A 25,268-nucleotide genomic window follows, 5' to 3' on the forward strand; every position below is an offset into this window, starting at 1 on the left:
GTTATCCCTGTTGATCGCCAACTAACTCAGTGTTGTATTGTTAAAAACGCAATGCACATATCAATTAATGAAGTTTAAATATTAAAATCTGTCTGAACAATTATCTTATCGAAGCTTATAAATTGTTGTTACGATAATTTCTTAAATCAGTTTGTTAGTGTGATAAAGAAAATGTGGGCTATATTGCAATTTGTTTATTACTCCGGTTATTATTTTGCGCTGTTTTTAAGCCCTTGGTTGGTGTTTTATAGACGAAGTGAACATTCCAGTAAAGGTATTATTATTGTTATCATTAATAGTTTGATGTGTGGCCTTGATTTTATGTTGCATTTAATAATTGTGTCCTTAAAAAAATCGGGTCAAAGAGCAAAGTACTGGAATCTACTGTACATTAACTATGAAATAAAACTAAATACACTTGTAGATAAGATGCAGGTGTAAATTAAATAATCGATTTTTATCAATTCACACGTGCAAAATCATTTCAGATTGGTTTTATTATTTTAAACTAAGACATGCGAAAAACGCTATAAACAATGTACAAAAGAACAAGAGAGAAAAAACTAAAAGAACCGGGGACAAATTGGATTATAAAATTGATATTCCCACGAAACAGGTTTAGACTCCTCACTTCCGGTAAAATAATAAGTCTTCTACGAAGTGATTTTTTAGCACACCTCAAGCAATTTCATCTACGGGTACGACCAGAAGGGCAACAGTCTCAATATTAGATTCACCTTGCACTTCAACAACGTCGCTGAGGTGTTTCTGAGTTTGAGACTGGCTAATGGAAAAAAGTACTTGCTCCCTGGCAACGACGAAGTGAAATTCTATAGTGTGCCACAGCTGCAATGGAAAGCCAGAGGTTTGAACATCGAAATATTAAACCCCTTCAGGAAGATGCGTGTTACCTTCAATGGCTTGTTGAAAGAAACATCTTCAGACATTGCCTCCATTGAGCACGTCCAGTTCAACTTCATGTAAGTTTATCATTAGTTTTAAACTTCAGTTAATAATCTAAATATTGAAGATGGAACGCTGCAAGTGCCCCATCGTTTTTCCCTGAAGACTACAACACCTCGCTTCTCTCCCAGGGTGTGGCCAATGAACATTGGCGTGATGGAAACTGGTTGAACCTTCTGTAAGTCCTCTAAATTCCTTTTACACAAGATCAATTTTTATACTGTCGGCCATTTTCAGGCCAAATATCAAAGGTTACGAGCAATTTGGAAGCTTGCACGGCTTCTACAAGCTTGAATCTGGCCAAGAAACTGTCATAAACTTGCCTGGTTTTCGCACAAAAATAGAAGGCGTCAAACCAAATCTTACGTTAAACCGCGAGGTGAGAATTGCTCTGGCTGCCGAAGATGGAACAGTTATCAGTCTAACGCTTCAACAATACAAAAACGGTTGCTCCGAATTTTGCTACGGACAGATTTACAAAGCTGACAACTTCATTTATCCGATCACCGATAAAGATTTGGTATTGCAAGAGGTGGGGGAGCATGGAAGTCTTCCTTCCATGTTCAAGGCTCACATCACCTGTACGATTAAAGTGTAAGTTGTTCGCAACAGGAAGTTAAAGATTTTGTTGTAGCTGACAAAAGGGTTTACCACTGCGTCTTCCACTTAAACGTGAACCAGGCGGCCAAAGTGAGGAGCAACGAGGAGAACGGGTACGAATTGTACAGCGTACCATGTGAAATAGATCTGGATACGCAGCAAGCTCGTGGTTCAGTCGAATTTTGGTACTACAAGCTGGGTGATGGTATCACAACGCCTCCTCCACTTCTAACGGAGGCAATCGTTGAGAGTTTACCTGAAGATCTAGTGGCAGATATTAACGGTGAAACGGCACAAATTTTAGATCTGACCGGAGGAAAAGGCAACTCCCTAGCTTTGATGTCTTCGTTGGATCAATCACACGTATGAAAAAATTTATTCGTTAATTTTTAAATCAACAAAAGTTTTTAGTTTGTGGTGCCGGGAGGATTTGTAGTGACAACAAACGCCTTTAAACGGCAGTTAAAGGAAAACTTGAAGCTGAGGAAGTCTGTGGAAATTTTAGACGACATTTGTTGTGGCCGAGAAGGTGGAGTTTTGGAAGTGGCGTGCAAAGAAACCATACACACATTTGAAACGGAACAAGTAATTGGTGAGGTGAAAGATGCCATTATCGACGGACTTAAAAAAGCTAAGCAACAATCTGGTGGTGGTGACGGTGAACGATGGGCGGTACGATCTTCCGGTAATTCCCCGAAAAAAGCACTTAAAAAGTTGGTACAAGCTTAAATTTTGTAGCAATCGGAGAAGACTCCGAAGATCTATCCGCTGCAGGCCAAAACGAAACGTTCCTTGGTTGCATCAGCGACGAAGACGTCATTGAAGCTGTCAGAAAATGTTGGGCTTCGTTGTTTACCTTCCAAAGTGTCCAGTATAGATGGTAAACGATTAAGTGAGTGCAATTCGTCCTTATACTAACCTATATTGGTTTAGGCAACATGGTTTACCTGTGAAGGCCGAAATGGCTGTTGTGGTGCAAAAAATGGTACCCGCTGAAGCTGCAGGCGTTTTGTTCACTTGTCATCCCTCTACTTCAAACCCGTCTCAGATGGTTGTCACATCCAATTATGGACTTGGAGAAGTAAAACTTAAAACTTTCATCTTTGAATAGTTCTGCAAGCTTCTTTTTTATAGAGTGTAGTTTCTGCTAAAAGTGACCCAGACACTTTCATCCTCAAGAAGACCTACGAAGGTGAAATAAGCATCATCGAAAAAACTGTGGGGAAAAAGGCAGTCCTTATTCAAATGGGTGACGATAATGGAGTGCAAGAGCAAGATTTAGACGAGCAAAAGTCATCATCTTTAAGCTTAACAGATGACCAAGTATTACTCTTAGGAGAAGTAGGCGTTTACTTAGAAAATCAATTTGGTGGACCCCGAGACATAGAATGGGCCTTCCATAAGGTATAAATGATTTAATTGAAGCTGTTAGGAGTACTACTTGATAGAACACTTAAAATTTTAGAATAGGTTGTATTTGCTCCAATCCAGACCAATAACCACCCTAAACACCTGGTCCGATTTTGAACTACTCCACGAGTACGACAGTGCAGTGATGACTGAGCAGGAGTACTTTACAGTTGCAAACGTTGGAGAAGTCATGCCAGGTATAGTTTATTAGTTAATTAAACCTATGAACATACAAACAACGTTTTGATAACAGGAGCCTTGACCGTGCTCTCCCAAACTACCGCCCAAGTAATTGCAAACAAGGCAGTACAACTGGCTTTGAAAGAGAATTACCAGCCTTACGTGATGAAGTGCCTCCAAACAGCTCAGCATCACGTCGTAATCAACGTTATTAACGTAAGTTCCACAGATTACATTTCAGAACTTGTTCAAAACTTCTTTACTTCAGTCCATACACAGAAGCATTCGTGCAAAAATTGACACGGCAGCCAAAGTATTGGATCTGGCAATTTTTGGTCATCCTGTAATAGACGAACGCATGCACCAAATCGCTTTATCCAGGTACCCACCAAATGCCATAAAAAACCTTGTAGACTACTGGAACATGATCGAGATGACCTGGCAATGTCAAAAGGACGCCGTTAAATTGCAGAAGCTGGTCGCCGACGTCAAATTCGATTTTAACAAGAAGGACGTGCTTGAAATGCACGAGTTGATCACCAAAGCCATAGACGACTTGGGATCTTATTGCAATGCTCATTGTCATACGACTACCGCCTCCGTGCTTTACCAGATGATCGCTTTGAATGTGTTAATGGGTAGTGAAACAGGTACATCATCCTCATCTGCCTTTAAGGTAGTTTATTGATAATGAGGCGATTTAGATTTTAGTATGGACCACTATTCGGACTGCGCCTTGATTTTGTCATCGTGCGAGGACGTTGTGTCAGCGGAAATACCCGTACTTCTTGAGGATATTGCTTTGGCCATTCAAGAGGAGGGTTTTTCTGAAAGCTTCAGAAACATAGACCCAAAGGACGGAGTTGAATACCTTAAGAACAACTGCAATAAAGCTTATAAGTTGTTGCAAAACTTCCTGACACTACACGGTCATAGGCTGTTAGGAGAAGTAAGTGTTTGAGATTGTTCCCAGTTTAAGAATTAAATTGGTTTGTTTTAGTTTGAAATCAGGGAAGAAGCATGGGGCACGAACCCCGCAAAAGTAATACAAATGCTACAAGCAAATTGCTCAGTTGTAATCACAAAGAAGGAAAAGAAAATGAATACTGTGGACGATGTTATCAGTAAACTGGTAACTGTTAAAAGTTTAATACCAAAGTAATTTTTATTCAATCCTCAAAGACAAAACACTAATTTTAAACATTTAAGGATGATTCTAAAATTTTTAATATCCAAAATGAGAGTGGCAGTGGGATTTAGGGAAAAAACTAAATCTGAAGTTATTAGAGGCATAAACAAGGTGAGACTTGCCTACAGTCAATTTGGTGATGAACTGGTAGCACTGGGTATTTTACCAAACAAAGATTTGATGTACCACTTGGCCCACCACGAACTAGAGCAGATCATTAAGAAAAGGAACCCTCTCATCATCAGCAAGTACTTTCTTCTACTACTAATTTCTAGTGTAATACTTTAAATGACGCAACGTTTTCAGGGCTATGAGAAGACAAAGGTTGTATCCGAAGTGGAACAAGCTAAGATTCGAGGAAGTAATGCGCGGAGTACCAGAAGCAGAAAAAGAACAAGAACTAGTCTATGGAAAAAGCGACATAAGTTGTCTGGGTACGCCTGTTTGTACCGGAGATGTTAAAGCACGTGCCTGCGTCATAACCAGCCTTACTGACATCGACCAGTTGCAAACTGGGGATGTTTTGATCACCTACAGTACTGACATTGGTTGGTCGCCATACTTTCCGATGTTGTCTGCAGTTATCACCGAGTTGGGAGGTTTGGTGTCACACGGTAAGACTTATTGCTCTGTTTATATGTTATATGTGAGTTAACTTGGGGAGATGTTTCAGGTGCTGTCGTCGCCAGGGAGTACGGCTTGCCTTGCATCGTTGGGGTGAAGAACGTCACCAAGATATTTAAAACCGGAGACGTGGTCCAAATGTCCGGAAGCCAAGGCCGCATTGAGTTAGTGTCACGAGAATGTTAACTAAATAAATATTAGAACCAATATAAGATTGCGTTTCATTTTTTATCCCTCAAATGACTGTGTGAATAAATTATTAAAGGTGGCGTCGCATAATTGACATGTTTAAAATTTCCGTCATTCAAAACGATTCACTTCGACATGTTCGCACTATACGGATCCTCTGGATAAATGTTTTATAGGTCCAGGACCAATTCAAATAATGCTCCGAGGTGTAATCGCCTTGATTCAAAATTTAGTTGAGGTGACCAACGTTGAAGCCGGCGTAGCTCAAAGCAAACGGCAAAGATCACCGAACACAGTTGTCAAATACCAAAATTGTCCGGACCACATTGTCAAAATGGATTTGGAGCTGGGAGGAAACAAAGAGGAAAAGGAGAAGATCAAGAAAGAGTCTATGGGTAAGGATACATAACAATAATAAAACAGTTGTCACAATTGATGGGTATAGGTATGCTTCAGCTACCGAAAAAGCTCACGAACGCTGAAGGTGATACCGGAGAACGGTCGAGGAAACGTAGCTTCCACAACAAGGAGAAACCAGAAGAAGAGGAAGACATCCTGGTAAATCACGATAAAAACTACGACGAAGCCCTGAACGAAATAACTAAAAAGACTGCCAAGTTACCGAAGCAGATGGTGCAGAACAAACCTCTGATAGACATAGGTAATTCCACAAGTCACTAAAAGAACTAGGTTGATTTTTTGATTTTCCAGGCAAGGATCAGTTACAGTTGCTGTTCGAACAAGTGGACAAAATGAAAGTAGGCTTGCACAGATTGCAGGAGATAGCCCATAAGTTCAACCAAGGGGACACTTTCAAGGAGAACGTTGACTTGTTGATGAAGCATCTGAAGCCGGATATGGAGAAGAAAGATGTGGAGCCCACCAAAAAACCATAAGTTCTGGAATCGTGTCTAAATTGTTCGTGTTTTTGTAATGTTATTTGTTAGGAGGAAGTAGTGGAAATAAACAATATTTGGCTACAATTTTATTTAGTTTTTATTTACTTAATTAATAACAATTATTTACGAGCTGTTATAACCGTAGAAGATTTTCGTTTCGTCTTTGAACTGTGGTAGTTTTTCTCTGGTTATGTTGAGCACAGCTGCGAATTTCTGGTTGACTTTCAGGCAACATGCTTCCTCACGTCCAGATTTCATGTCCAATTCAAATAATGTTCCGAGTTGCAATCGCCTTGATGCAAAATTTAATTGAAGGTGATCAACGTTAAAGGCAACATAGCCCAAAGAAAACGACAACGACCGTCAAACACAATTGTCAAACACCAAAATTGTCAGCACCACATTGTCAAAATGGATTTGGAACTAGGAGGAAACAAAGAGGAAAAGGAGAAGATCAAGAAGGAGTCTATGGGTAAGAACATATAGTAATGGTAATAATAATAAAACAGTTGTTACAATTTATGGGTGCAGGTATGCTTCAGCTCTCGAAAAAACTTCATGCTGAAGGTGATACCGGTGAACGGTCGAGGAAAGGTAGCTTCCATAAGGAGAAACCGCTAGTAAATTGCGACAAAAACTACGTAGAAGTCGTAACCGATTTAACTGAAAAATCTGCCAAGATGCCTAAGCAGATCGTACAGCACAAACCTCTGATAGAAATAGGTAGGTAACCCTACAAGTAAAAAAATAGAAATTGATTGACTTTTTGTTTTTCTAGGCAGGGATCAGCTGCAGTTGCTGTTCGAACAGGTGGACAAAATGAAGGTAGGCCTGCATAGACTACAGGAGATAGCCTTCAAGTTCAATCAAGGGGACAGTTTCAAGAAGAACGTTGACTTGCTGACGAAACATCTGAAGCCGGATACGGAGAAGAAAGATGTGGAACCCGCCAAAAAAACATAAGTTCTGGAATCAGGTCCAAATTGTACGTTTTTTGAATGTTATTTGTTAGGTGGGCAATAAACAATATTTGGCTAAAATTTCATGAGGTTTTATTAACTTAATTAATAACAATTATTTACAGGCTGGATTTGATGGTGCTTTCAATCCATTTTGGGTTGTTGGCGTCGATTGGTTGTTCCAGGGCTTGTTCCACAAACTCTACGTTCCAATTGTAGTCCACCAAGATAATGGTGTGAGCTCTAAACCGTCTCGAATAAATATATATAAAGTCCTACAGTGGATAATCTATTACATTACCTTGTGCCATATTGATCGTCGATCTTAACGAAGTTGGAGCTCAAGTACTTGTAAGCAATAGGAGCCCTCCGTTCCAGTTCATCGTCCGGAAGGCAACTTACCTCACTCTTTAACAAGTTGATCAGTTGTTGGATCAGTTCTTTCTTGTTGGCGTTCGTTTCGACGATGTCTTGAAACAGACGCCTGCCCTTGCAAACTTTCGTTAGCGGGGCGTTAACGGGACTGTTTCCAAAGCCCAAGTACTGTCTACCAGAAAAGCTGGCGGTTATAACTGGCGTATTGCTGTGCAGATAAACATTTCCCTCATCTTTACTAGAAAAAGCACCGTTAACACCGTTCAGCGCATGAAATAATCGTTACCTCAGCTCAGCCGCGACAAAGTTATAACCGTTGAAGGTTTTCGTCTCGTCTTTCAATTGTCTGAGGTACTTTTCAGCCCCAATGTCGTTTTCCAAGTAGTCATTGACGAGAACACCTCTGCCGCTCGCCTGCGGCAGCTTTTCCCCCGTTATGTTGAGCAGAGCTGCGAATTTCAGGGTGCTGGTGGACTGGTCCGCTTTCAGGCCCAGCCACATGCCTCCCTCACGGCCGGGCTCCATGTCCCTGCCTGGTTTCAATTTTTCATTGTTATGTCATTGTTGAACGGCCTTGGATACTTACCTCCAATGACGCCGGACTTCGGACAGTGGTGCGCATTTTTCGCCGGTCTCTTGTAGTATTCGTCCCTGTTCGAGGCGACTATTAATCTATAACCGTTCTGCTGCGGTTTCGGGTCAACGTACACAAACAGTATGCACATTTCGACTGGTCTCAGTTCGTTGTGGACGACATGTCTTTTATAAACTGCCCCTTAATTCCCTTGTTAACAATAAGATCACATCGTTACGCAGCGATAGTTGTGTTTAAATAGAAAATGTAAATTAACAAAGTAATTAGATAAGGCGCTCGGATTGTTTTTGTGTCACGGAGGTGCGCTGTTGTCGGATTTATTCTCTAAATCTCCCCTAATGATAACCAATAATCTTTGATAACCAAAAACATTAATTGTTTTCTGATTTGATTATAATTAACTATTGAAAAGAGTCTCAAATTAAAAAATAACTTAATTTTATTTAAACCACATCTCAATAATAAAAATATTAAAAAAATACTTAAATTATTTTCTTAATTTTTTAATAAACTATTAGATTATTAGTTTAAAACGGGGTCACTTATAATTTTATTAATAACTTAAACCTCGTCTTTATTCACTACCTCAGCTAATTGTGTAAATTACACCCAGCAATTAAGTTACAAGGTATTTTAATGAAACGTGGCAACTAAGGACACACTCTAACCTAACCAACACCATAACATTTGTTCATGGTTATTTGTTATTTCCATGGTCAAGTTTAAGCTATTTCTTAATTTACAATGACCACGATACAAATCCAGTATTATTTTCACGTCTCATGATGGTGCTGCATGAAATGACTTCGGGACAAGTTCCTGAAAATTTCATAGACGATGGTGAGTCTTTGCTTGTGTACTTGTCGCTTTAAACTAGTTGTGGTGATTTATGTGTTGGGACGTTTTTGTTTAACAAGTAATCCCTCTATTTATTTTATAATATATTGTCTTACAAAAGGTATCAGAAACGTACTATTTTTAGATAAATACTAATTAATATTTAACAATTAAAACAATGTATTTTTTTGTTGATAAGTTATAGATAAATTATTTTTTTCTGTGCTGCACAGTAACCTTCAAGATTAATCTTCGAATACCATTTAATAACATACATTAACGTTTATTGATTGCGCAAACTGTTGCTTATTAAAAATACTGGTTTTGTTGTATTTTGTATCCAATTTATTCACGTGGACAAATACTGGTTTTGACAAGACGAAATAAATTGTTTTCTTCGGTGTCAATAAATAATTTCTGTAATTAATGTGTTTTTTGTTTATTGAAAGGTATCACTCAATTAGTTTCAATGGATTTATTACTATTTTACCCAATTGATTTGTCAAAATTAAACAATAATATATAAAAGAGTTGAAATTTGTAGAATTTTTAGGACTATATGAATTAAAAATTAAATAAAGAAAACTTGCCATCGTTTCTAAATCATAAAAATATTATTACATAAATTGATGAAAAATTAAAACTCAACAATTAAATTAAAATATTAAGTTTCATAAATCAAAAACCATTTAAACTAAAAAATGGAATTAAATTAAATTAAATAATTAAGCACAAAAATTAATATCTTAAATTTGATTCAAATTAATAAGCCTCGAAAATTAAATGAATATTTTAAATTTATAAAATATTAAGCTTAATAAATTAAAAATAACCATTTAAATAAAATAAATAAAATTGTTTAAATTAAATTATATAATTAAGTCAAAAAAATATCCAAAATATCATTAGTACATCAATATAGAAATCTGTATTATTTGCTTACTTTTTCGTTGGCGGCTATTGTCGAAGAGATGGCGGTGTAGGTCTATTTTAAAAACATAATTTATGCATTGATAGTTTCAAAATTGATTTTTTTGTAATTTATTTAACAACTTATTTAAATAATTGGTGAAATAAATATTGCCTATAAAAATACAGCTTTTGTGTATTTTGTATCCAATTACTCACGTGGACAAATATTGGCTTTGATAAGTCGAAATTAATGTTTCTTATTATATTTTTATATAATTCTCCGAAAATAATCACTCTAATTATTTTTGTGTTTACTTATTTAAGTAAATGTTGATCAATTAGTTTTAATTTAGTAGTACGTCCATGGATTTATTACAATTTGAATCAATCAATTTGTATAAAAATAGTAAAAATTAAAATATTTGCTTCTTCATTTGCTTACTTATTTAAATGTAACTACTGTGAAAAAGGTGGCGGTTTAATCGCATGTTAAAAACATAATTCATAAAAATAATAATTTAATAATAATTTAATTGAAATATTTGATGAAAAAATATTTACTAATTATATATTATCTTTTAAAATAATATTTACTGCCTGTTTAAATCCATTATTGCTAATTTTGTCATTGGGCAACACTTAAGCCAATAAAAATAATTAAGAGGAAATTCCATGATTCATATTTTCTTATTTAAAATAGATGTGACAAAATTCTCGCAGTTCAATTGTGATTAATCTATTTGACTTGGATAATAAAACAGATTATTCCAACTGATAACTGTTCTAAGTAATGATGCACTTAAGTAATCCTAATTAAAACGGTTTTGGTCGATTGTTCAAATAAATTTTGGTTAAAAAGAATTGTAACTATCTAAACTGGGGCATATTTGATGTTTTATCAATTTAGTTCAGTCTAATGTTTGATATTTGGAGATAAAACGTTTATTTTAGTTTCTTATCAACGTACAGATGAAGTTATCAGTTTCATTGAAATAATGTGTCTTTTAGTCTCTCGGTGGCTTTAATATTAATCAAATGGGTCGTGGAATTTGCATAAATTATGGTAAATTACTTATTAAAACTGTTTACTTTTTTAATTTAATTAAATTTTTTGTGTGGTAGATCAACCGACGTCGTTGCAAATCCAACTGTCCCACTACAGACAAAAATATAACTGGGACTGTGGCCTGTCTTGCGTATTGATGGTGCTCCCCCGCAAGGCCAGGCTACACTTCTTGGACAACTTCGACAAGATCTGTAAGGAAGAAGGTTTCAACAAAAGGTGACTTGCTAGTTAATCAATAATAGCTTATCTATTGATTGTTGTTTTCAGCACGTGGACGATCGATCTGTGCTACTTGTTGAGGAGGTACAACGTCGATTTGGTTTATCACACTGTTACTATAGGTGTACATCCCGCCCACGCAAACAGTAGTTTTTACAACAAAATATTGACAAAGGTACCGCAGAAACATCAATAAACTTGTAACAGTTTTAACATCAAAATTATTTTTTAGGATGAAACCAGGGTGAACAAACGATTCGAAAACGCCGAAATGTACGGGGTGAGGATAAAAAAGGGATCTCTGTCTATAAACTATGTGCTGCGTCAACTGATGCAAGGACCGGCGATCGTGCTGACCAATGCGCAGCTCATTTACTGTGATAGATGTAAATTCAACAAAATCAAGACTGAACTGAGGAAGTGCATACCGTTTACGCCCTCCTATCAGGGACATTACATAGTTTTGTGTGGCTACGACGTCAAGTTGGGCAGGGTTTATTATAGGAATCCATCGTTCAACGATCGTGAGTTGCTCAATTTATCTTGATGTGTTGTTTTGTTGGAATAATGATAAAAATAAATAAATAAACACCAACGAATAAATAATATTTATCAGACTAATTTTGAAATATTTTTGGGTGCTTTTAAAATATGTTTATGATTGTTCTCTTTTTGTTTCAGATGTGTGCATAATGCCAATATTAAATCTCCAAGAATCTTGGAAAAGTTTTGGAACTGATGAAGACATTATTTTTATTAATAATGTTAAATAGATACTTAATTTATATGATGTATAGAATAATCATGTGTGATAATATGCATTTATTTAAACTGTCTAATCATTTTTCTACTGGTACAAATATAAAATAGATGTTTATTAAAATGTGTTGCGTGTTAATTAACGATTTAAAACTAAGCAAACATTTAAACGAAACTGGGTGAATTAAAAATAACATTGTTTATGTAAAATTATAACAAACAGAACTAAAGCAATTAAAGTAAAGGCATTTTTAAAATTATTAAAACCAAAAAATTAATTAAATAATAATAAATTTATTATTATATTGTTTATATTGTAATTAATACTTATACTGTTTTTTAATGTCAAATATTAAGACAAAAAATCTTTACAAAAAATGGATTAGATTGTTAAATTTTATTTTACAAAATATAACGAAAAATATTTAATAGAATTTAATACGAGAAATATGAAAATAATTAAATAATTAAATTTGAAAATGTTAAATAGAATATTTTAATTAAAAATTAATATGAAAAAATATTCAGAAAACTAAATTTTATAAAACTAAAATTAATTTATTAATTTTATTTATTTAATTAAATTTAAAAATGATAAAATTGTTCAATAAACTCAATTTTAAATAATAAAGTTTCGAAATAAGTATTTATATATTTAACATTTAAGATTAAAATTAAAATTTTGAAATAAACAAAAACTTAGATTACAGTATATAATTAAATTATAATTATTTATGTAATTAAAATTTTAAATTAAAATTATACAAAATTAAATTGATAAATTAATTACATAAAAAACCGTTTACGAAAATATAATTAATTTAAGAATGATTTAATTAAAATTCAAAATGAAAATATATCCAGAAAACTAAATTTTATAAAGTTAATATATATAATGTTAATAAAAAGCCTAAAATTAAATGAATAATAATAAAATTAAAATAAAATAACTATATAAAATATAAATTAAAAAATGTTTAATGATTTATTATTCTGTAAACTAAATTCTATAAAATTATATATTATTAATAAAAATTAAAATTAAACCAGCAATAATAAAATTGAAATAAATTACGAACTCTTAATTTAAACACTACAAAAATATCTAATATAAAGTTACTAATTAATTAAAGATATTTGAAAATGATAAAATTGTTCAATAAACTAAGTAAAAAATAACATTATGAAATAAATATTTAAATATGTATTTAATAACAATTTAAGATTAAAATTTTAAAACAAAAAAAATAATTGTAGATTAAATTAAAATTTGAAAATTAAATTGATAAATTAATTATATAAAAAACCTTTACGAAAATGAACAATAAAAAATATTAATCAAAATTTAAGATAATAAATATTCAGTAAACTAAATTTTATAAAGTAAAGTTATATAATATTAATAAAAAGTTAATTTTAGAATTAAATCAGTGATAATAAAATTAAAATAAATTACAAACTCATACATAAAATAATTATTACAGAAGTATAAAATTAAAAAAAAAAACAATAAATAATAAAATTAATATAAATTGCTAAATCTTATATAAATTATTTTATATAAGAATATATATATATATATATATATATACTAAATTTTAAAAAATTAAAATTTAAAAAAATTTCAAATATTGGTAAATTAAAAAAATTAAAAAAAAACGTAACTTATTTCACATAAAAGATATAATTTAATTATTACAAAATAGTTCAATTAACTAAATTAAAAAATAAATATTGGTGAACTAAATAAAAATAAAAAAAAATAATAATTAAATTACAAACTCTTATATAAAAAATATTCTATAAACAAAATATCTTATATGAAATGTTTATTTTACATATAATATTGTTTACTAAGAATATATTGTTTGTTAAAATTTTATTTTTTATGAATAAACTTGCATCCACTTAAATTGAGAACACAAATAAAATATGTTTACCACTCTAGAAAGTTACTCATACCCAAAAATATATGATAGAACTACCCACAAATTTATTTCTCAACACTTATCAATCATTTTAATTATTAAAATAACCTGCAGATCTTTTACGCAATTCATTTAGGTACACAAATTAATACAAAAACTGTTCCTGGAGTAGACCAGATAATACTTAATTAACACCCACGTGGAACAGAATGGTATCACGATTTTTTGCAGGACTTTCTCTCCTCCCAATGAGTCAGGATTAACTGCACAAATGTCAAACGCCAATTACGGTAGCTTTTAGGAAAAAAATGCGTTTTGTTTAAGCCAATTTTCTGGCCAATTAATTAATCAATTAGTTGTGTCAGGTTTTCCGGAGTTTGTTTATCAAACCGCCCACGCACGAAAAATAGTCCTTGATTCGCGTTATTGAAAGGTCGTGCTGTTTTCAAGAAAAATCTGCGTTTATATAATAAATTTTCTGACCTAATTGGAAACGTGCACGCTCAATTAATTACCATTTACAGTAGTTGGATAAGAAGAAGGATTCGTTCTGGTGACGTCAAACAATTCAAGGAACAATCTTATATATTATTTGCCTCCGATACGGATATTATTCGAAGCGAAATTTTCGAAGAACCATATATGCCCCGTTGTGAATTTGCATACATGTGATGTAATTGCGCCCACACGTTTTAAATGTTGTCTCGTTCGAAAACGGCGATTGCGATTAGCTGCAGGAAGGATTAGAATCGATTGTGACTGATTGTTTATATGGGTGGGGATCAAGGGTGTTTTTGGTAACATTGTCTTTGGATTTAAGATTAGTTGTGGATGAGTTGTTGATGTGTTGAGTGTGTTTGATTGAATTTTTGCAAGGTGAGTGTCATAAATGGATTTTTAATTATCATTGTATTGTAGAAAACTTTCTTAATAAGATCTTAATTTTGATAAATGGTTTCATTCAACACGTGCTATTTAAGAGTATTAAAAGTACAAAATTCAGTCTTTGTCAATTTTCTTGAAAATTTAGTTAAAATATTATAAAAAATTATTTTAATAATGTAAAGTTATTATCCTCACCGAAATTAAAACTTAAAAATTTTGTGAATTAATTGATAACATTTAAATAATGGTATATTTAAATCTAATGTTAAATTTATCAGAATTTATTGCGGATTTAAAAAACATTGTTTGATAAACCAGCATAATTTTTTTTAACTATTGATAATATTTGTCATAGAATATTTAAAATAAAAATAACATTTGTTTAAATAAAATTAATTCTAGAAAATTGAAGTTATCAAAAAAGAAATTATTTATAATTATAATTTAATAGATGTTATTAATTTCTTTTAATATTGTATAAATATAAAATGATAAATTAATTTACATAAAAAATTATCTGTAAAATATGCTAAATATAATAAACAAAAATTAGATCATAAAAATTAGTTTAATTTTAAGAAATTTTATCAGAAAATTAATTAAATTATATACAATTTAATATAAATAAAAAATAATTAAAAAATTATAAATAACATTGTTGGATATCTCTACTTATAGTATTAAATGTATTAGACAATATTGTTAAAATTTTTAAATTTAATTTTAGAAAATTAAAAAGATAAAAATATATTTTAACTGATTTGAAAAATTAACTTTGAAAATATTTAATTTTAATATTTTATTATTAAAAAATTATAAAATTATAAATTATTAACTTAAAAAATTGTGTAAACGTTATATAAACATGAGAAAATAAAATTAAATTAACCTTAAATATGCTAAATAGAATGAAAAAAAAAAATTAAGTTATCAAAAAATTTTATTATTTAAATTAAATTAAAATAAATATTTAAAAATAAAAATTCACATTGTTAGATAAATCTATTTTTATTATAAAAAAGTAAAATATATATTGCTAAAATTTCTAAATTTAATTTTAGAAAAATTAGAATAATTTAAAAAATAATTTTAATATTAATTAATTTTAATATTAAAATTCTAGATCAATTTTTATTATATAAAATATTAAGAATAGAAATAAATAAAATATTGAGTCAATTTACATAAAAAAATTGTCTGAAAAATTAGAATATAAATAAGAGAATATGAAAACTATGAAAAAAATCTTTAAAATTTAAAAATCTTCAAAAAAAATGAAACTTTATAATAATTAAACAATTAATTATATAAATAATTTATTATAATAAATAATATAATTATTTATATAATGATAAATTAAAATTAGAAAAAATTAAAATAATAACTTATGTAAAATGTAATATTTAATTAAATTAAAAATGTCCAATATAAAATCTAAATTTGGAAATAAAATATATAATACATACAACTTATACAATATATAAATTAATATAAAATGTAAAATAATAATAAATTGAAATAATTATATTACACAAGAAATTTTTAGTAATATAAAAAACGTTCACAAAATTATTTGATACAAAATAATAATTAAAAAATATTATAAACTAATTTTTTTTAATGGTGAATTTAATATTTAAATATTAATTATAATGTTAACTTTATAAAATTACATAACACATAAAAAAAAGAAAATTTGTTGGATTAAATCGAAAATATTTTAATTAATTTATGAAATATTAAAATATTATAATACAATAAATTATTTATCACTAATAACTTTTTTAATTAGTGTTAAAAAATTCAATTTATCTAAGAAATTGTGTAAATAAAAATTTAATAATAATCACAAAACGGAGAAAATATTTTGCAAAAGTAATTGTTTAAAGAAAATTAATAAAATTAAAATTATCTACAAATTTAAAGTTCGATAAAAGTACACTATCAATATTTTTAAAATTTAATAATCAATAAATAATAAGATTATTTATTAAAATTAATTTTTCAAAATTCAAGAGAGACATCAAAAAAGAAATTATAACTTAAATATTTGAAAATTATTATTATTGAAGATGTTTAAATAATTTATTTTTAGAAAATTTAAATTTCTTTTTAAAAATAAAATGACCTACAACAAATAATCTTAATTTTAGAAATAGAAAATTTAAATGAAATAAAATAGCAATGTTTTTACAAAAAAAATTGTTTAAGAGTATTTAATAAGCAATAAAAAGAATGTATAAAAAATCAAAGTTAAACTGCTGATAAAAATATTCAATAAGTGTAAAAAATAATGTTTTATAGAAGACAATATTTTAATAATAGTTTATACCAGTTATAATCGAATTTTGTAAAGGTCAAAATAAGTTAACTTTTTTCTAAATCAAAATATCCACTTTCCAGAATATTTTATATCTACCTATCAAATTTCTTAACATTTACAAATTTATTAATATTTATATCTGAATTTTATAGTCCATTTTATTAATTGTGAGAATATTTTTAAAGATTTATGATGGAAGAATTAAACTTTAAGTTTTAGTTTAGTGGTTTTCAATATAATTGGTAATTTATGAACTTTTAGGTTACATTTAATTTTATAATTATAACATTACACAAACTACAAAGTTTTATGCTAAATATTTATTGGGTAATTTTAGTTAATGATCATAATTGTTTGCAAATTCAAATGAACGGTTGTTGAAAAACATTTTGGACACAACACAATAACAATTGTACAAAATAATGTTAATTTAATTGTATGGAATCAAAACGTGCGTGTTCGGAATCGAAACACACCCATTAACAGTTAAATTATGCGTCCTCTAACCCACGATTTTAATAAATAATTCAACCATGTTTCCAGATGGGTATCCTACCGATAATATCGTCAGTCCTGCTCCTCAATTGCCTATCTGCAGTAATAGGTGAGCCATCTTACTATCGCCAGTACCGGATACTGAATTACCCCGTCGAGTACTACCCCGAACGGTACTCGTACAACTTGAACCCGTACGTTTATAGGTACTCGAGGCCGGTATACAATGACAATAACGTTTACATTACCGACAAATATGGAAGGACCACCGTCACGTCAGCCGCCAATTACAGAGGTTTTTATTGGACAGAATCATGAGCACGAGAATTCTGCATTTTGTTTTGCACATTTTCTTATTGTCTAATGTTTGGTTACGTGGGATGAACAATAATACAATTTGTTTGTGCGATTTTAATAACCCACTCAATAGTACAAGGATGTTTTCCTAGATATTTCCTCTGGAAACGTTAGTAGATTGTTACTTTTGAGCAGGATTCTAAGGAATCCGGAAACCAGACAACTTTGGGACGGAAGTACTTCTTAGATCTTAATACAAACTCCATAATTTTGATAGTAATTCCATCATTTTCAATTTTATTTAGAGTTTTAAATTTTATTAGACTTTCTTTATTTGGCTTCTGTTTATTTTCATTTATTTTATATCAACTAAAGAATGTGAAAGATTAAAGATTAGAAAGATCATCATCAAAATCTACTTTTGACTTTGTTTCATTAATTTTCAAACCTTGCTTTTGACATTTGGAAATGTTTCATCTTAAGGCTCTTAAAGATCTCACCATGTACACTACAAATTGTCATATATCAACTTAAGAATTGACAGAAATGAAGAAAAATATGTCTTAACTCAACTTAAAAAATTAATGAAGACTAGAATCATTGTCATCAAAATTTATTTTTCTATTTTATTTCATTAACGTTCAAAAGTAGTTTTCGACGTTTAGAAATGTTTGGACTTGAGAGTTTTAAAGGTATCATCATCATCACTAAAATTATCTTTTAACATCAACTATACTCTTTCCTATTTAAATCTCAAAAACAGCTTTTATCATTTAGACATGTTTTGATGATTTTTAAAAGACATCATCAGCCTTCGTAGAAAGGTATTTCTTAGTAGTAAATTGAAGTTTATAGTGAGTTTGAAGGAGGACTCTTTAGATTCTTTTAGATTCTTTAGATTCTTTAGATTCTTTAGATTCTTTAGATTCTTTGGATTCTTTAGATTCTTTAGATTCTTTAGATTCTTTAGACTCCTTAGATTCTTTAGATTCTTTAGATTCTTTAGATTCTTTAGATTCTTTAGATTCTTTAGACTCTTTAGATTCTTTAGATTCTTTAGATTCTTTAGATTCTTTAGATTCTTTAGATTCTTTAGATTCTTTAGATTCTTTAGATTCTTTAGATTCTTTAGATTCTTTAGATTCTTTAGATTCTTTAGATTCTTTAGATTCTTTAGATTCTTTAGATTCTTTAGATTCTTTAGATTCTTTAGATTCTTTAGATTCTTTAGATTCTTTAGATTCTTTAGATTCTTTAGATTCTTTAGATTCTTTAGATTCTTTAGATTCTTTAGATTCTTTAGATTCTTTAGATTCTTTAGATTCTTTAGATTCTTTAGATTCTTTAGATTCTTTAGATTCTTTAGATTCTTTAGATTCTTTAGATTCTTTAGATTCTTTAGATTCTTTAGATTCTTTAGATTCTTTAGATTCTTTAGATTCTTTAGATTCTTTAGATTCTTTAGATTCTTTAGATTCTTTAGATTCTTTAGATTCTTTAGATTCTTTAGATTCTTTAGATTCTTTAGATTCTTTAGATTCTTTAGATTCTTTAGATTCTTTAGATTCTTTAGATTCTTTAGATTCTTTAGATTCTTTAGATTCTTTAGATTCTTTAGATTCTTTAGATTCTTTAGATTCTTTAGATTCTTTAGATTCTTTAGATTCTTTAGATTCTTTAGATTCTTTAGATTCTTTAGATTCTTTAGATTCTTTAGATTCTTTAGATTCTTTAGATTCTTTAGATTCTTTAGATTCTTTAGATTCTTTAGATTCTTTAGATTCTTTAGATTCTTTAGATTCTTTAGATTCTTTAGATTCTTTAGATTCTTTAGATTCTTTAGATTCTTTAGATTCTTTAGATTCTTTAGATTCTTTAGATTCTTTAGATTCTTTAGATTCTTTAGATTCTTTAGATTCTTTAGATTCTTTAGATTCTTTAGATTCTTTAGATTCTTTAGATTCTTTAGATTCTTTAGATTCTTTAGATTCTTTAGATTCTTTAGATTCTTTAGATTCTTTAGATTCTTTAGATTCTTTAGATTCTTTAGATTCTTTAGATTCTTTAGATTCTTTAGATTCTTTAGATTCTTTAGATTCTTTAGATTCTTTAGATTCTTTAGATTCTTTAGATTCTTTAGATTCTTTAGATTCTTTAGATTCTTTAGATTCTTTAGATTCTTTAGATTCTTTAGATTCTTTAGATTCTTTAGATTCTTTAGATTCTTTAGATTCTTTAGATTCTTTAGATTCTTTAGATTCTTTAGATTCTTTAGATTCTTTAGATTCTTTAGATTCTTTAGATTCTTTAGATTCTTTAGATTCTTTAGATTCTTTAGATTCTTTAGATTCTTTAGATTCTTTAGATTCTTTAGATTCTTTAGATTCTTTAGATTCTTTAGATTCTTTAGATTCTTTAGATTCTTTAGATTCTTTAGATTCTTTAGATTCTTTAGATTCTTTAGATTCTTTAGATTCTTTAGATTCTTTAGATTCTTTAGATTCTTTAGATTCTTTAGATTCTTTAGATTCTTTAGATTCCTTAGATTCTTTAGATTCTATAGAAGTTACTTCTACTGGTTCTTGATGAAGAGTTCCATCTGGGTTCATCTGAATTCAGCCCAAAATGAACAATTTGACTCAATAAAATATCTTTGAAACTATACTTATAATAATATTTTTTATTAATAACTTATCAACAAAGTGGGAAACATGTTATCGCCCACACAGAAGCACGAGCAACTAATTTTCCTACACATCAATTAAAAAACAAATGCACAACTACGTTACAAACAATTAATGACGATAAAAGTAAATTATATAACTTACATTGACGTTGCAGCGCAATCCTATGTGACCACGTGCACGAGCAGCACCTGCGGCCACAACGCCCAGTGTTCAGTCGTGGGCGGGCGCCCAGTTTGCTCCTGTTTGAGAGGATACTCCGGCGACCCCATCAGTTCCTGCGTAAGGTACACCACTTGCACCAGTAGTACCATTGAGGTTTTGTTGTTAAATTGTTTGATGTTAGGTCCGAATGTTTGGACAACTCCGAATGTCGCGGCCACCAAACCTGCCGCAACGGCAAGTGCGTGAACGTGTGCGACGGCGTGTGCGGCGACAACGCCAACTGCGACTCACGCAACCACGTGCCCGTCTGCTCCTGCCCTCCGGGATTCACCGGCGATCCGTTCAGCAGGTGCAGACGCTTCGACCCCGGTAAACTCACCTTAACACCCCACCCAGTTGGTTTATTGACTCTTGATTATTGTAGCTGAGCTGTGCCATCCCAGCCCCTGCGGCCCCAACACCAACTGCGAGGTGGTGAACGGAGTGCCGACCTGCAGATGTCTGCCAGGGTATCACGGCTCCCCGATTGCCGGATGCAGGCACGAGTGCGAGAGCGATTCGGAGTGTGGACCTACTTCTGCTTGTATAGAATTCAAGTGTCAGAATCCTTGCACCTCGCAATGTGGTACCAATGCGGAGTGTGAGACTATTAGTGGCCACAGGGCTGTTTGCAAGTGTCCCAAGGTAACAAAACATATATTTTAAGTTTATACCCATTGAAAGACATAATTATGATCATTATCACCATCATCAATTATCTTCATTGACACTGAATCATCTACTTTCCTATATTTTATTTCAATTTTATAAAAGATATTCATCATCTAATTTTTTATTATATTTATCCCTTTTTTCTTGTAGTTTAGAAATACTTTGCATGTCTTTCAAAGGAAATAATCATTAGCAAATTATTTATAATCTTCAACATTCCCCTTTGTGTTTCTACTTATCTTAAAACTTAAAAACATATTTTATTTCAATTCAGGAATTGCTAAGAAAAAACTAGAAATTTAGTCATCACCATTTACTATTCTTTGCCTTATTTCTATTGTTTTTAAAACTAAACTATGTATTTTAAAAATAGTAGTTCTTATGACCTTTAAAAGAAATAATCATCACCAAAATATTTATCATATTTAGCCCTCTTCTTTGTGTTTCTACGTGTCTTAAAACTTAACAACATATTTTATTTCAATTTTGGAATTGCTAAGAAGAAAAAATTAGAATTTTAGTCATCACCATTTACTATTTTTTGATTTATTTGTATTGTTTTTAAAACTAAACTCTGTAGTTTAGAATAGTTAGTTCTTATGGCCTTTAAAAGAAATAATCATCAGCAAATCATTTATCATCTTCAACATTCCCCTTTGTGTTTCTACTTACCTTAAAACTTAAAAACATATTTTATTACAATTCAGGAATTGCTAAGAAAAAACTAGAAATTAAGTCATCACCATTTACTATTCTTTGCCTTATTTCTATTGTTTTTAAAACTAAACTATGTAGTTTAAAAATAGTAGTTCTTATGACCTTTAAAAGAAATAATCATCACCAAAATATTTATCATGTTTAACCCTCTTCTTTGTGTTTCTACGTATCTTAAAACTTAAAAACATATTTTATTTCAGTTTAGGAATTGCTAAGAAGAAAAAAATAGAAATTTAGTCATCACCATTTACTATTTTTTGCTTTATTTCTATTGTTTTTAAAACAAATCTCTGTAGTTTAGAATAGTTAGTTCTTATGGTATTTAAAAGAAATAATCATCTGCAAATTATTTATCATCTTCAACATTCCCCTTTGTTTCTACTTATCTTAAAACTTAAAAACATATTTTATTTCAATTCAGGAATTGCTAAAAAAAAACTAGAAATTAAGTCATCACCATTTACTATTCTTTGCCTTATTTCTATTGTTTTTAAAACTAAACTATGTAGTTTAAAAATAGTAGTTCTTATGACCTTTAAAAGAAATAATCATCACCAAAATATTTATCATGTTTAACCCTCTTCTTTGTGTTTCTACGTATCTTAAAACTTAAAAACATATTTTATTTCAGTTTAGGAATTGCTAAGAAGAAAAAAATAGAAATTTAGTCATCATCATTTACTATTTTTTGCTTTATTTCTATTGTTTTTAAAACAAATCTCTGTAGTTTAGAATAGTTAGTTCTTATGGTATTTAAAAGAAATAATCATCTGCAAATTATTTATCATCTTCAACATTCCCCTTTGTTTCTACTTATCTTAAAACTTAAAAACAAATTTTATTTCAATTCAGGAATTGCTAAGAAAAAACTAGAAATTAAGTCATCACCATTTACTATTCTTTGCCTTATTTCTATTGTTTTTAAAACTAAACTGTGTAGTTTAAAAATAGTAGTTCTTATGACCTTTAAAAGAAATAATCATCACCAAAATATTTATCATGTTTAACCCTCTTCTTTGTGTTTCTACGTATTTTAAAACTTAAAAACATATTTTATTTCAGTTTAGGAATTGCTAAGAAGAAAAAAATAGAAATTTAGTCATCACCATTTACTATTTTTTGCTTTATTTGTATTGTTTTTAAAACAAAACTCTGTAGTTTAGAATAGTTAGTTCTTATGGTCTTTAAAAGAAATAATCATCTGCAAATTATTTATCATCTTCAACATTCCCCTTTGTTTCTACTTATCTTAAAACTTAAAAACAAATTTTATTTCAATTCAGGAATTGCTAAGAAAAAACTAGAAATTAAGTCATCACCATTTACTATTCTTTGCCTTATTTCTATTGTTTTTAAAACTAAACTATGTAGTTTAAAAATAGTAGTTCTTATGACCTTTAAAAGAAATAATCATCACCAAAATATTTATCATATTTAGTCCTCTTCTTTGTGTTTCTACGTATCTTAAAACTTAAAAGCATATTTTATTTCAGTTTAGGAATTGCTAAGAAGGAAAAATTAGCAATTTAGTCATCACCATTTACTATTCTTTGTCTTATTTCTATTGTTTTTAAAACTAAACTATGTAGTTTAAAAATTGTAGTTCTTATGACCTTTAAAAGAAATAATCATCACCAAAATATTTATCATATTTAACTCTCTTCTTTGTGTTTCTACTTATCTTAAAACTTAAAAATATATTTTATTTCAATTCAGAAATTGCTAAGAAAAAAACTAGAAATTAAATCATCACTATCCTTTGCCTTATTTCTATTGTTTTTAAAACTAAACTATGTAGTTTAAAAATAGTAGTTCTTATGACCTTTAAAAGAAATGATCACCAAAATATTTATTATATTTAGCCCCCTTCTTTGTGTTCCTACGTATCTTCAAAACTTAAAAACATATTTTATTTCAATTTAGGAATTGCTAAGAAGCAAAAATTAGAAATTTAGTCATCACCATTTACTATTTTTTGCTTTATTTCTATTGTTTTTAAAACTAAACTCTGTAGTTTAGAATAGTAAGTTCTTATGACCTTTAAAAGAAATAATCATCAGCAATCTGTTTATCACATTCAACCCTCCCCTTTGTGTTTCTACGTATCTTAAAACTTAAAAACATATTTTATTTCAATTTAGGAATTGCTAAGAAGAAAAAATTAGAAATTTAGTCATCACCATTTACTATTCCTTGCTTCATTTCTATTGCTTTTAAAACTAAACACTTTTGTTTAGAAATAGTTAGTTTTTATGGCCTTAAAAAGAATTAATCATCAGCAATTTATTCCTTTTAGAACTACTTTGGAAACCCGTACTCAAGCTGCCAACCCGAATGCTACGGCGACGTGGACTGCCCAAGGAACAAACCGGCCTGCTTCTACGGCATCTGCAAGAGTCCCTGCGACGGTGCCTGTGGCGTCGGAGCCAACTGCGAGCTTCGCGGTCTCACACCAGTGTGCTCTTGCCCCAGAGACATGACCGGTAATCCGTTCGTCAGCTGCAGACCTTTCACGTCCCGTAAGTGCTAAGCCAACTGTTAATTGTATTAGATCTGATGGTTGAGTTGCAGAGGACTTGTGCGAGCCCAATCCTTGCGGCGCCAACGCCAAATGCCAGCCAGGTTTCGACAGGACCAACAAGGAGCGACCGGTTTGTACCTGTTTGCCCGGCTACACCGGTGACCCACTCAGAGGATGCGTCAGGGGTGAATGTACTGATGACAGTGGATGTGCGGACAGTCAGGCTTGCATCGACTACAGGTTGACTCCAGCTCCAACCTTTACCACCAGGTGTCTAATAATTGTTGTTGTAGGTGCCAAAATCCTTGCGTGGGACAGTGCGGGGTGAACGCCAACTGCAACCCAAGAAGACACATCGCAGTGTGCACCTGCCCACCAGGCTACAACGGTGACGCTTTGATCCAATGTTATCTCAACAAGGGCGTGAGATACCGCAAATAAATTAAACAGAAATAATCGACTAATTTATTTTTTCAAGTTATGTAAATAATGTACTGCCATTTTGAAACGAAACAAACATATTTTTGTAATAAACAATTTTAAGTAGGACTTGTGGTTATTACACATACAATTTCATTGCACCTAAAGTAAATTTTGGACGTTCTCGATGAGCTCCTTCCACTCTTCGTCATCGCTGAACTCCGCAATTTCAGCTGAAACAAACCCCTTTACTAACCACCCAGCACAACTTAAACTTGAGGACTCACCCAACAGTTCCCTCAAACTAATATTCTTGTCCAGTTTAATGGTGTCCAAGGGTAAGTCT

The 25,268-nt window shown here is 30.5% G+C and overlaps 6 protein-coding genes across 8 annotated transcripts; 5 read left to right on the forward strand and 1 right to left on the reverse strand.

Annotated features, from left to right (window-relative positions):
- Nucleotides 1-50: 50 nt before the first annotated feature.
- Nucleotides 51-5,178, forward strand: LOC109605619 (putative phosphoenolpyruvate synthase). Its single transcript, XM_049968347.1, has 18 exons — nt 51-274; nt 489-616; nt 673-980; nt 1,031-1,141; nt 1,201-1,544; nt 1,598-1,926; nt 1,975-2,248; nt 2,302-2,443; nt 2,497-2,644; nt 2,698-2,967; nt 3,029-3,170; nt 3,227-3,369; nt 3,422-3,803; nt 3,858-4,102; nt 4,154-4,311; nt 4,363-4,590; nt 4,649-4,956; nt 5,016-5,178. The coding sequence occupies exons 1-18, from the start codon at nt 172-174 to the stop codon at nt 5,150-5,152; spliced, it is 3,900 nt and encodes a 1,299-aa protein (XP_049824304.1). The 5' UTR covers nt 51-171; the 3' UTR covers nt 5,153-5,178.
- A 76-nt stretch (nt 5,179-5,254) lies between these two features.
- LOC126264120 (uncharacterized) lies at nt 5,255-6,138 on the forward strand. The gene is made up of 3 exons (XM_020022203.2): nt 5,255-5,550; nt 5,601-5,816; nt 5,867-6,138. Exons 1-3 carry the CDS (start codon nt 5,352-5,354, stop codon nt 6,049-6,051), a joined length of 600 nt encoding a protein of 199 aa, XP_019877762.1. The 5' UTR covers nt 5,255-5,351; the 3' UTR covers nt 6,052-6,138.
- Nucleotides 6,139-6,191: 53 nt separating this feature from the next.
- Nucleotides 6,192-7,094, forward strand: LOC109605613 (uncharacterized). The gene is made up of 3 exons (XM_020022205.2): nt 6,192-6,526; nt 6,586-6,777; nt 6,833-7,094. The coding sequence occupies exons 1-3, from the start codon at nt 6,466-6,468 to the stop codon at nt 7,015-7,017; spliced, it is 438 nt and encodes a 145-aa protein (XP_019877764.1). The 5' UTR covers nt 6,192-6,465; the 3' UTR covers nt 7,018-7,094.
- LOC109605612 (transport and Golgi organization protein 2) lies at nt 7,090-8,274 on the reverse strand. Its single transcript, XM_020022202.2, has 4 exons — nt 7,975-8,274; nt 7,675-7,921; nt 7,315-7,626; nt 7,090-7,256 (listed from the first exon to the last, which is right to left on the reverse strand). The coding sequence occupies exons 1-4, from the start codon at nt 8,111-8,113 to the stop codon at nt 7,133-7,135; spliced, it is 822 nt and encodes a 273-aa protein (XP_019877761.2). The 5' UTR covers nt 8,114-8,274; the 3' UTR covers nt 7,090-7,132.
- Nucleotides 8,275-8,604: 330 nt separating this feature from the next.
- Nucleotides 8,605-11,900, forward strand: LOC109605611 (protein GUCD1). 2 transcript variants are annotated; one of them, XM_020022201.2, is made up of 5 exons: nt 8,605-8,823; nt 10,855-11,014; nt 11,066-11,192; nt 11,250-11,541; nt 11,699-11,900. In XM_020022201.2, exons 1-5 carry the CDS (start codon nt 8,766-8,768, stop codon nt 11,788-11,790), a joined length of 729 nt encoding a protein of 242 aa, XP_019877760.2. In that variant the 5' UTR covers nt 8,605-8,765; the 3' UTR covers nt 11,791-11,900. The 2 variants fall into 2 exon arrangements, with proteins under 2 accessions (XP_019877760.2, XP_049824454.1); XM_049968497.1 differs by lacking the exon at nt 8,605-8,823 and adding an exon at nt 10,440-10,795.
- A 2,574-nt stretch (nt 11,901-14,474) lies between these two features.
- On the forward strand, nt 14,475-25,051 carry LOC109605610 (neurogenic locus notch homolog protein 1). Of its 2 annotated transcripts, none has more exons than XM_020022198.2 (8): nt 14,475-14,580; nt 17,456-17,702; nt 20,546-20,675; nt 20,735-20,922; nt 20,978-21,237; nt 24,278-24,500; nt 24,553-24,742; nt 24,796-25,051. In XM_020022198.2, the coding sequence occupies exons 2-8, from the start codon at nt 17,456-17,458 to the stop codon at nt 24,941-24,943; spliced, it is 1,386 nt and encodes a 461-aa protein (XP_019877757.1). In that variant the 5' UTR covers nt 14,475-14,580; the 3' UTR covers nt 24,944-25,051. The 2 variants fall into 2 exon arrangements, with proteins under 2 accessions (XP_019877757.1, XP_019877759.1); XM_020022200.2 differs by having other exon boundaries at nt 14,498-14,580; nt 17,456-17,516.
- Nucleotides 25,052-25,268: the final 217 nt, after the last annotated feature.

The sequence above is a fragment of the Aethina tumida genome, chromosome 6, assembly GCF_024364675.1.
Source record: "Aethina tumida isolate Nest 87 chromosome 6, icAetTumi1.1, whole genome shotgun sequence".
Lineage (NCBI taxonomy): Eukaryota > Metazoa > Arthropoda > Insecta > Coleoptera > Nitidulidae > Aethina > Aethina tumida.